The 12,671-nt window shown below is 38.8% G+C and overlaps 1 protein-coding gene across 1 annotated transcript in view; it reads right to left on the minus strand.

The window, feature by feature from the left end:
* MARCH1 (membrane associated ring-CH-type finger 1) overlaps window positions 1-4,769 on the minus strand; it is a 324,508-nt gene extending 319,739 nt beyond the window's left edge. Inside the window, exon 1 of the mRNA XM_029234568.1 lies at window positions 4,627-4,769. Coding sequence (XP_029090401.1) covers window positions 4,627-4,737 — 111 coding nt within the window. The 5' untranslated portion in view covers window positions 4,738-4,769. The remainder of the gene's footprint in view (window positions 1-4,626) is intronic.
* Window positions 4,770-12,671: the final 7,902 nt, after the last annotated feature.

Consider the following 12,671-nt stretch of genomic DNA (forward strand, 5'->3'; position numbering starts at 1 on the left):
AAGACAGGAGAGCAGCCCTCTGGTTTTAGACTGCTTGGACTGTTGGAATCTCAGCTTCACCAGTCGTTACCTAAGTCACTTTCAGCAGGTTTTACATTTCTCTGTAGCTCAGTTTCTTTATCCACAACATAGGGATAATGATCACGCCCACCTCATCGGATCCTTGTAGCATTACAAACGGGAATGTGTGTGAAATGCTTAGAAACGCTCCTGGCAAACAACCATCATCCATATCTTCCTCATCCTCCTTTTTCTCCCCCCCACCCCATCATCATTAGATGGGGTATGATTTGTACAGAAAAGCCTCAAATGCTCCGGGTGACAGCAGTGAGTAATAGTTAAATCCTGGGCATATAAAATGGAAAGGCAGGACAAAACTGCTACCACTCAAAGAATGAATGCATTTGTGGTAGAGGCTGGTCAAATGCTCTCAATTTCCTTATTCTGGTCATATAGGAAGCCCTTATTTCCCATCATTCTGACAGATACACTGGGATGTGTCATTGGTTCCAGCCAACGGCATCAGGGTAGTGATGCTTAGCACTTCCAAACCTAAACTGATATCTACATAGTCACCCATTCATACTCCACCCCTTAACTGATAAACTCAATACCAGGAAGCCTGTGTTTAAGACAGCAGCCCTGGGAGATGGGAGGAGCAGAAATCTCTGCATTCACTGTCTGAGGATCAAATGTCCTGTATCAGACTGAGCCATGAGTGAAAACAAACCTTTATTATGTTAAGCCTATGAAATTTCTGAGAGTTCGTTAAAGCTTCTATTCTTAATTTTCCATACTGATTACTAGGCTAATATCACTCAGCCCCAAATCCATTCTCCTGTATTCTACACCAAGATGCTGGAGCTGGGAGCCTTCAAACCAGATATCTCCTTTGACATTTACTTCTTGGTCAGGTTCTGCCAACGCTAGTGCTAAAAGAAACCATTAGACAAGAGGAGAGAGAGGACTCTGTTTCTGTTAGCGTTATCCCACAAGACTTAAGTCGGCAGTGGAAGGTGGGTCCAGTTTCTAAGCTTTTTTCACACGCCCTGAACTACCTTTACTGCACCAGCCCCTTCCCCCCACTTGAATATATAAGGATTGAGAAGTGCATCCCCTTCAGGAGTCTGGGTCCTAGATCTTCAGGGTCCTTCCTCTGAGCTCCAACGTTCCTTCATCAGCTGAGAAGCATCCCTCCTCAGAGTTGGGGTGCAGTTCTGAGGGGTCCCTCCGTCAACCTTTTAGGTTTGAGTAGCTCTAGTCTCCTCCCTGTGTGACTCCTCTGTATGGGTGGTTGCTACTTCTTGAAGTTACCAAACTTGTGTACCTTTCTGACATTTTCAATCTTCCAATAGCAGATTAAATAATTTTTCACATTGTATATTGTTAAAATTGCCTATTTCTGTTTTCTTGACTGTACCCCAACTTTTATAACTACCCGAATACAGAAATCAGTTAGCCAAAGTCTGTGCTACCATAAGAAAAGTCTAAAATATGTGGCATTTGTTTAATGTTTAAGCAACGGGGAGGGAGGAAACTGATTACAAAGGTAGAAAGCTATTTATCTGCATGATGTTTGGGCAAAACTATTGGCAAAGTCTCTATTTGAATTAACTCCAGAGGCAGACCCTGGGCCTGCTGGGCTGGCAACACTCAAAACAGATTGAAAAACAGAACTTAATAATGTATGTTAAGTACCATCAGCTACATTCAGCAAAGGTGTTACAGGAGAAATGTGAGCTCAGGAACTAAGCGGTTTGTGTGAAAGCAGATCTGACCAGGAATACAGAGAATCCGAAAGTTTCAAGGTTTGTTGGACCCAATGCCTGATTTCTTCTGAACCCCAACTGGTAGACCTGCCATTGAAGTGAGTGTTGAGTAACAAAGGTCCAATGAAAAGTTACATTTGAATAAAGTGACTCAAGGCTAATATGATTTTCAGAGCTGACACCGAGTGGACCCTCTCAGTTGAACAAAGCATCTCTGGACAAAGAGGTTAAGGATGTGGTCCTCCTGCCTGTTCTTCAAGATATGATCATGCTGAGATAGAGACATGGAGAACTGGAAATCAAGGGCAACCAAGATAGAACTCTGCTAGGCACATGGACTACCGGAAAGCAAAGAGATCAGAGCCCTAGCAGATTGCAGAGGATCGTCGTACTGAAATACCGTGATTCCAGCAGTATGAGCCTTGAAATTCCTAAGACTTAAAACAACTCTTGGTTCCATAATTTTCCCCAAACAGGAAAATAAAATATTTTAAGGCTATACAAGTTTCATTAGGCACTTTGAATGTGGACAAGGAGAATAACAGAAAAGGAAGAACTTCCCAGAGGGCGTATCCAGAGGCTAGAGGAAAGCACGGACAAGGGAGATCTCCCAGGGAGCAGGGTCAAAGCCAATTCAAGGATCCTCCCTGACCTAGAGGTCAGGGAGACTTGACAGTGTCTGTCCAGCAGGAATACACCACTGACTTCCATGTACATTTAGTTCTTTCTCTTTCCAAATGTGAGTGTTCATTGTGGTTTCCCTTTTCCTACTCCTCTCCTTCATATTGGGTATATATGTATGTTGGGAGCTGGTTGCAAAATATAAATCGTTTATTTATAGGTGACTGACCATCATCATCATTAGATGAGGACAATGAATAACCAGAGACCATGAATTTGAACTGAATCCAGTGACTGAAAGAATGTTTAGTTATCTCTCTTGGAAAATAATAGCCCTTCTTAATGAAAGAGTGGAAACGTGACATGAATGTTTGGCGACCCCAAGAGTGGACTTTGGCAGAGATGTCCTTATCTGCTTTTCCTGCCCACATGGCTTCCTGATATTCACCGGCCTCCCTTGCAGTTCAGATGGGGCTATGAGACTAGGTTGTAGCAAACGGAAGGATGTCTACACACTTCAGGTTGCTCCATAATAGCTCATGCACAATGGACAGCATAGCCTTTTCCTTTCCTCAGTGACCTAAGAGGCCATGTACTTAAGAAGGCAGCATAAAAAGAGGGATGGAGTTTTTGAATAATCAGTGAACCTTTGACAGTGAACCTCCAAGGAGAGCTGCCCTAGACACATGAGCTATGACATAAGAAATATTTTATTTTGCTGAGATTTGGGGGTTAGGTTACAGTGACTGAAGACTGTTGCCCTAATACAGCATGCCTTACCTTCAGAAGCCAGGCTTCTAGTAATCCTAGAAGTGACATTTACTAGCTAAGTGACACTGGGAAAGTCACTTAATTTCTCTGGGCCACTACACATTTGTAAAATGAAGCTAATATTAGGTTACCCAAAATTATAAGAGAAAGTCAGGCCAAATGTTGGCTCAAGATTTTTTTTAATGGTTTTGATCTGTGGTTCTATGAAATTGTAATTAAGCACTAAAGCCACTCTAATGAGATCACAGAAGTAATATTTTTATTTAAAAAATTTTAGTTATTGCATGGTACCTACAAAATCCAGCTTTATGTATAAATATTGTGCAACATGTGTATTTAAATGGTGTTAACTCATGCCAAGCAGTTTTATTGAAAACGGTAATTTACAAAAGAGCATATGACTGAGATGAAACACTGCAGATAATAATTTCAAAGAATCTATTCCCTAGAACTTTGTCCAATCACATTGCATACTTTCTTCATACCCTCAGCCCTCTCCGTACAGTCTAAGATGATGGAATTAAACAGAATTCCCATTTCTATGTTTTATCAATTGAAAGCCTATTCCTTTCCATGGTTTCTCTTGAAATTCACTCTATAATGTTTGCTCAGGACCATTGTCTTTATGTAAAATGATAGAAATTATCAAATAACTCAAAAGTAAAAAAATAAACCTAAAACCTTTGCTTATATTTAATTATATGCTCATCAACTAATAAATCAGGCTAATGAAAGTACGTGTTCTTATAAAATGGTAAAATAGCAATTAAAATACAACTAACATGTCAATTTAAAACTTAGAGATTGAATGGAATTTTCCTTCCTTAAATCAAAATGAAGTATGTTGCAGCCAAAATCTAAACAAAGAACTTATAAAACTCCTTTTGCTAATGAGTTCTCTTTTCCTAATCACTGGGAAATAAAAGCTAGCTAAAGCCGAACATGTAAACTTAACGCAGAAAACAAAACAAGAAAGAGTATATTATTGATCTGGTCTTCAAATCATTTTAGCAATTCACGATTTTATATCAAAATTATAATTTTTTGAATCCTATATATTCTAAAAAATGCCTTTAAAAAGGATTCAATATAGGAAAATACAGAAGGTAGGATTCTGATTTTTCATTATTTTTGGATAACAGTACTCGTTTTCCTCCAGTGATTCCATTACCGAAGTGTAGAATGCAAGGTATAAACTTTAAATGTCTCTGTAAGGTCCCTGACATAATGGACGGGCGATGTCCAAAGAAACAGAAAGAAAAAAAAAAATTGTTAACCTGAATTAAACTCTAGATTCTATGAAATTAAGATGTTTTCATTACTACCCGTTGATTAAGCGACGTCTATATGAGCAATATAATACATTGCAAAGCAGAGAACTATTGAGGAAGCCCTCCCCGGCCCCCTCCCCATTCCCTCCGCACCCATTCACACAAGCCATTGGAGGTACCACGGCTGCACTCACCAGTGTGGAGGTTTGCGTGGCGTCAGCCCATTCCTCTGAGCCCTCGGGGGTCCGCGTGTTGTTAGGGATCCTGCGAGGGTTACGCGCTATCGCTTCACACCAGCCCAGCATTTTCTCCTTCCTCTTATCCCTTTTCAATTTCTGAAATTCTGAAAATAATTTACATTCCCTGAAACAGGTCACTTGTTTTAGATGTCTGTTTTTGGAAAATGTACATCATTGAAATGAAATAAGCAATTTAATGTAATACCAGTGGAGGCACTTTATTTTAGCCAGGTGTTATAGGGAGGAAAAGAAGAATACGCTGACCATTAATAACCTCAGAACCACAGGCAATGAAAACAGTACACGTCTACTCAAAGAGCCTAACGTTTTACACCTCAATTCGTGACACTTTTAGATGGTGGGAATTCCTTGCATCAGGTTCTAAGTTATTTTCAAAGATCAGTTTCTAACAAGAAGTTCTTACCTTGAGAGCTAAGAACAGACTCAGTTCCTGATATATCTACATATTTTAATATCTAAAATTTGGCATAGCTTTTCAGCTGAGTCCTACAGATGCAGAATGAATTGAACACAGGCCAGTGATGAACATTACTCATTCTGGCAGTGGCGTGATTATCTCTCTCATAAAATTCTGCCAACTAAAGAAGAAGAAATTTTAGGGCAAGCATGGTAAAATTAGTATATGACACCCATCACCAATCTATTAAAATAATAATTTAAAAAATATCCTTACTATATCATGAATAAAAATATTCCACAACTCTTTCTAGCTTTCCAGAACTTCCCATTTAAGGATTTTTTTTGTTTGCCTGTGAAAAAGTTATAGCAACAATAACTTTTAATGTAATGAAGAAAACATTGTTTCCTTGTAAAGTTTTACAGCCTAGTTTTTCCACTCCACTACGCTCAGTAATTAGAAATAGTTCATTGCAGATCTTTAGTTAAATGCATTACACTGTCAATTAAATATAAAAAATAATGTCGAGTAATTATTTTTCACAGTATCCAAAGCAATTAGCAATCTGGTGGTTTATAACATTTCAGAGGTTCAAAATAGCACATTTCATAGGACTAATAAAAGTAACATTAAGAAAGGTTGCATTAACAGATTGATGAGTTATTACTGTAAATGACAAAATACTCAAGTGAAATGGATCTTAACAATGTAAATAGGAAATTATTTTTAAAAAACTTTCATAAAAATTAAGTCTAAGATACTCAATGGAATGGCCTTTTAAATAAGACTGGCAATCTTATATGAGTGAATCATTCATCTGAGGTGCAGGAAAATGGGGAGGGGAGCTTCAAAACAATTGTGTGAATGAGCAACAAATTATTAATGCTTGCCCTTTCAAACACATTGCTTGAGATTTTATTTGAAAACTCTGATCTGTGTAATGCAAAATCTGCATATCCAACTAATTTGCATTCCACAGAAAGTAAATATTTCCACATTCCTGGTACACAGTATCTTGGTTAGTCATCAGTTTTTAACTACATTTCTTCAAGTGTACTAACAGTAAATGTAAATGAGTATCTTTATTCAAAAGCAGGGAGTGAAATGATACATAACGACCAAAACAGTTTAATCAAGTACAAACAAATGTTCTACTTGTAAGTCATTTGGCAATTAAAAAAAAAATTTAACTCCATAATTAAATATATCACTTTAGTGCTTATAATAAAATGTTGAATTCATGCATGAATAAAAAGCATAATAAAGTGGCCCACAAAAATTATATCATCAGTACCCATTCTGGGATATGTTTTTAAAAGCAGTCGACTTCTTATTTCCTATTCAGTTTCTGAGATTAAATAAAGCAGTTTAATTTCATTTGTAGCCTTCTCTTGTGATGGTGGTGGTCATAGCTATATTCCTCCTTATTCAGTCAACATTAATTCTTAAGTATTTCTTGAGCCTCTACTATACTGTAGGTACTGAAGTAGGCATGGAAAAGCCATAAGAGGAAGATTACTTTCATTTTTGATTTGAGTCAGATTCAGTGCAATATTCTCTAGAATTTTAAAATCCAAGCATAACTAGGATGTTCCTAACTCCCTAATTTTTGAATTTGTGAACTTATATGCTCAACTTCAAGGTGACTGCCTGCCCCTTTTGATCTTAGACGTCCCCCCTGAAGTTTGCTTGTGCAAACCATCTTTCTGAACTGTTTTGTTGAACAAGTCATCATGACAGGGCTATTAAACTTTGGACTATACCTGCTGATGTAGTATAATAAAACGTCAGCTGCGTTTTAGGTTTTTTTTTTTTTTTTTTTGCATGTCACAGACATTATCTTAATTCTAGGATGATTAAGTAGGTTAAATAATTCAACCAGTTAAAATACACACTCTTTTTCCCTAAATAATGTGTTAATAATCATCATCGAATATTTACCATGGACACTGCCCTGTCTGTTGTGGGAAAACAGAAGAGAAACATGATACACGGCTATGAACTGGAAGACCGGAAAGCTTCTCTTTGAACTTGGACATATTCATAGGAATATTCACAAAGAAAGTTAAATGTGTGAAATGACCAGAGCAATCTAACTAGACAGCATCACTTCACCTTTTATCATATGAATGAAGAATGTGTGAGATTATAATAAAGACCTCTGATGTTTACATTACTACATCTGGACATTCACAACATCTTATAAGAGAAAAGCTTTGTCTAATGACGCGCTCAGTATAATATGCTCCACCCACTTTACTAGCTACTTTTGAGTTGAAGAATCATATCTGAAAGAAACCAATGTTTCAGTGGCCTCCAAGGAAGCAGCACAGGTGTAGGTGAGTTGAAAGAGAGGGAGACAGGGAAGAAAGGAGAGCTCCACTGCACCATCCTGTAAATTCCTGTGGGTAAGAGACTGTGACAGTTGCTAAAGATAATACCTTCTTCTCTATTATCACAGAACACTCAGACTTTAGGTTACACTTCACAGCGATCTTTTTGGCAACATGGATGACAAAGTAGAAATTCCAGAAATAGTTTAGGTTATAGATTTGAGATAACTGAAGGGTTAATAATGGTGATTGATGAGCCTCTGAAGACCAGTATTCTTCCTACACAGGTCTGGAGTGCTCATCATATTCTGAGGTGTAAGAATATACTGTCAGTCAGAAGGGTGGGCAAATTATGAGCATTTACAATTAACTCTAATGCACTTTAAACTGTAAGTATCACTAGTAATATATCAGAATGGAAACGTGGTCATTAAGTATTCATGTCAATTACCATCTAACCATTGAACCAAGCTAATATGAGATGCAGCAATGAGCAGCTTATATAATGATCACAGGACACTGAGATTTAACTAAGCTTAATTTTTAATATGCTACCCCTAGGAGATAATTTAATAAATAGAAACACAGTGCATTCTCTGTGAACTAAATTGACAACAAATTAAAATTAGGAAGAAAAAAATGCACGGCAATTGGGTGTATGTCATAGAGAATAGTTACTTTTAATTCAGAAACATTTAGCAAACCCTTCCTTTGTGCCAGACAGTGTGCCTGGAACTATTGGTAAAGGGATTAAAGCGATCTGGAGTTCCAGGTAGAGGGGAAACGGACAAGTCAATCAACTTCTGATAGCAGTGCAATGAGTACTATGAAGACCTTGAGAACAGATGTTTGACTTAATATCAGCTGAAGGAGACCATTGATTTTGGACAACTCTCCAAAGAAAATACAATGACAAATAACTTACATGAAAATTAAAATTCTTACTGGCTGCTGCAACCAGCTTTGCTACACAACGCTAGGGGGCCTCCTTCCCATTGTAATCCGTGTAAATGGCACTGCGCTCCACATAAGCGCCACATGAGTGGCGCTCCTGCAGCTATGCTGCCTGGCGGAAAGAAAGCCCAGCCGATCTCTCTAGGTGAGCTTATTAAAATGACCTTACTGTACCCCCAAACTAATGTAATTCAGCTAGTGGGAAGCAGCCGCATGGCACAGGGTGATCAGCTCGGTGCTTTGGACGGGATAAGGAGGGTGGGAGGGAGACGCAGACGGAGGGGATATGGGGATATATGTATATGTATAGCTGGTTCACTTCGTTATACAGCAGAAACTAACACACCGTTGTAAAGCAATTATACTCCAATAAAGACGTTAAGAAAAAAAAAGAACATTTTCTTCTCACAGAAAAAAAAACGCAGTTGCCTGCCTCTACTTTGCCTGTCTACCTTCTCAACTCTCTCCTTCCTAAAACATCACCCACTCCCTGCCACATCCAGTAGAGTAGAGTTAAGGGCCTGGTCAAGTCCTTCCCTCTTCACCACATACACGTAACTGAGAAAGTCTCCCCCACCTCCTCACGTACACAACCATCCTCAAATTGGTAACTTGAGGATAGTCTTTGTCTAAGAACTTGAAAGGATTTTTCAAACGAAAATTTTAGAGATTTGACTATATATCTCCTTAGCTAAGTGTCCTTAAGAAATATGTCTCAACAGTTGAACACTTTCCTCACCCCGCCAGAATAAACTTGAAGATCAATCTCCATTATGAAAGAAACAACTTGCAAATAAGAGAAGGAAGGGACAGTTAAGAACATGCTTCCCTTCCTCGGTAGGCTGCAATATCACTGAGAATTAATGTTTGTTTTTTGAAAAGGTGTGTGTGTGTGTGTGTGTGTGTGTGTGTGTGTGTGCTCCAAGAGCACTCCCTAGACCCTCAGAAGACTATAACATACGTGCCTAAAATTCACACCAACTGCTACGCTGGATGCCTGCGTGGATGTTTTGAAGTGCTCACACACAACTGTGAGTTGTCCTTGAAGACATGGAGTCCTAACAACCATCAAGAACTGCCTGGTGGGAAGTCTTCAGACCAGATGGTCTTTACACTAGGTAACTATTTATTAAATTTACTGCTATGAAATGGAAGTATGTGCTGAGGGCCTTCTGATTTCTATGAGAAGGGTGTGAGCTTTCTCAAATGGACAGAGAGGTTCATAGCTGCCTTCTAAGATGTGGAACACTAACTGATATAGAGCCCAATAAATAACTGTTGATGCTAAAATAAAGGAGAAAATAAAGAAGAGCTCTCCCCTTTGGAGTAAAGTTAAGAAATGGGAACAACCATAACGTGACTCATAGAGAAGATTTAAATTCTTAAATGCTTTTTTGCTTGGACTATAGGAAAGATATATTTAGTACATAGTCTTCTTTTTAAAAACTCTCCCTCTACCTTGCAATCCCTTTTAGAAGCAGCCATCTTTCTGTGAAGTCTTATAAGTTACTCTAGCCTTGTGAACGAAGAAATGGCACAGAAAAGGTAGGGGGCTCCTATTCGCCCTCTGTTGGGGCAGTGCAGAGAGAAGGGTTTTGAAGAGACAGTCTTGGTAGCAGTATGAGCCATAACACTGAGGTCATTAGAAAAGGAGGAAGGGGCAGCTTCCAGGTCAGCAACCTTGGGCAAACTATAATAGCAGGGACTACTCCAGTCTTAATACAGACGCAGATGAAGGGAAGGCCACACACACATTTCCACACTTTAGTGATGGCTAAGAAGCCTCTTTATGAGAGGGTGGTAGTCACTCAACCCTTAGCACATAGGTTGGGCCAATCTTCGAGACATCAAAAGTGAAGTGTGAGGGACTTCTAGTTTATACACTGACATGTAAAGAGTGTGGAAATCATCAGTCCCATCCTTACAAAAAGATAAACCTGAACAAACTGAAAATTAATGATATTTCTTGGAACCATCAGAGAATGAAGTTGTAATAAAAAACTACTACCCCCAAAAATGGAGAGACAGATGCCTACAGAGATGCATGGCCAATTTCAGAATACATGCAGAGAAGCTGCTAGAACCATAAACTGGTGTTAGCACACAGTAATTTTGATGTATTATTGGAGGCACAATATGGCCTAGCTTAAGAAGAACTTCCTGGAGGCTGCATTCTTAGTGGAGGCCCCAGAGTTTCCTGGGTCTCACCACCAGGAAGCTTACCTAGATCTCATGATGAACAGCTGAGAAAGGTGCCACTGTGGCACTACTAGGGAGAAGGGAAGAGTAACCATCATGAAATGCCCTAGAACACTCCTATACAAAGACCTATTCTGGGCTTCCCTGGTGGCGCAGTGGTTGAGAGTCCACCTGCCGATGCAGGGGACGTGGGTTCATGCCCCGGTCTGGGAGGATCCCACATGCTGCGGAGCGCCTGGGCCCGTGAGCCATGGCCGCTGAGCCTGCGCGTCCAGAGCCTGCGCTCTGCAACGGGAGAGGCCACAACAGTGAGAGGCCCGCGTACCGCAAACAAAACAAAAAAAACAAAGGCCTATTCTTCAGGGAAAATATCTTAACAGAGTCAAATTAACCTACCTGAGTGAAGGGCACCGTTCCCACTCGAGGTATTTCTAGGCTTCCTGCCTCACCTAAGGTGGGGAGGGAAGCTAAGAAACATCTGTGAAGGCCACAGCCCAGGAACACAGGCCCACTAAGACTTGGAGATTAATCATACCATTGTAGAATACTTTCCTTCTACTCTCCCACCATACCAAAAGGGCTTCAGGATAATAATAGCAGATTATAACCAAAAGCACTGCAAGATACAAACCCTCTTGGAGGAGGAGCACGTAGGGAAGGCTCAAAGTCAACAGACAAACACAGGATGCTAGAAGGATCTGAAGCATCTGGTAGTGACAGCAAACATTAAATACAGCCCTATTTCCAACCAGAAAAATAGAAATGCAAAGGGTGTTTACTTCAGTTTCTATTACTTAATACAACATGTGTGACTTTCAACAACAAAAAATTAGAAAACATACTAAAAAGCAAGAAAAAAGTCTGAAAAGACATAAAAAAGCATCAGAACCAGATTCAGATATGAAAGATACTGGAATTATCAGATAGGGAAATTTAAATATCTATAATTAATGTATTAAGGGTTGTAATGGAAACAGTAGACAACAGACAAGAACAGGTGGGTGGGGTAAGCAGAAAGATGGAAACTCCAAGAAAGAAAAAAAGGGAAATGATAGAAATCAAAACACTGTAATAGAAATGAGGAATGTGTTCGACAGGCTCATCAATAGACTGGAAATGGCCAAGAGAAGTTATCAACGAGCTTGACGACAGAACAGAAACTTCCCAAGAGAAATGCAAAGAGCATGAAGAATGGGGGAAAAAAAAAAAAAGACCAGGACATCCAAGAACTGTGGGATTATTCCAAAAGATGTTATTATTTCAAAGAACATATTATTTCAAAATATGTAACATATGCATACACCAGAAGAAGAAATAAAGACAACAAAGAAGCAGAAGAAATATTTGCAGGATACAAGGTTGATATACAAAAGTCAACTGCTTTCCTATATACCTGAAGGCCTATATACTGTCAGTGAACAATTGGAATTTGTGAAAATCAATACCATTTTCAATAGCACCAAAAGAAATATTTAGGTATAAATCTAACATAATACTTAAAGAATCTTTGTGGAAAACTACAATATCTTGATTATAAAAATCAGAGAACATCTAAATAAATGCCAATAAATTCTGTGTTCATGGACGGGAGGACTCAGTATTGTTAAGATGTCAATTCTTCCTAACTTGAGCTATAGCACAATCCCAATCAAAATTCCAATAAGCTGTTTTGTAGATATTGACAAACTTATTCTGCAGATTATATGGAGAGGCAAAACACCTAAAATAGCCAAGGCAGTAGCGAAGAAGAACAAAGCTGAAGGATTCACACTACCCAGCTTCAAAACTTACCATAAAGTTACAGTAATCAGGTCAGAGTGATATTGGCAAAAGAGTGAACATATAAAACAATGGAACAGAACAGAGAGTCCAAAAACAAACTCAAACAAACTCATAGTTATTATTAATTCATCTATGAAAAAGAGCAAAGGCAACGCAATGGAGAAAAAATAGTTTTTTCAATGAATGGTTCTGGAAGAACTGGACATCCACATGAAAAAAATCAAATCTAGGCACAGAACCTTACACATTTCACAAAAAATAATTCAAAGTGGATCACAGACCTAGTTTAAATTAAAACTATAAAACTTCTAGAA

This window comes from Monodon monoceros, unplaced genomic scaffold, assembly GCF_005190385.1.
Source record: "Monodon monoceros isolate NGI ecotype Baffin Bay Population unplaced genomic scaffold, NGI_Narwhal_1 Super_Scaffold_20, whole genome shotgun sequence".
Lineage (NCBI taxonomy): Eukaryota > Metazoa > Chordata > Mammalia > Artiodactyla > Monodontidae > Monodon > Monodon monoceros.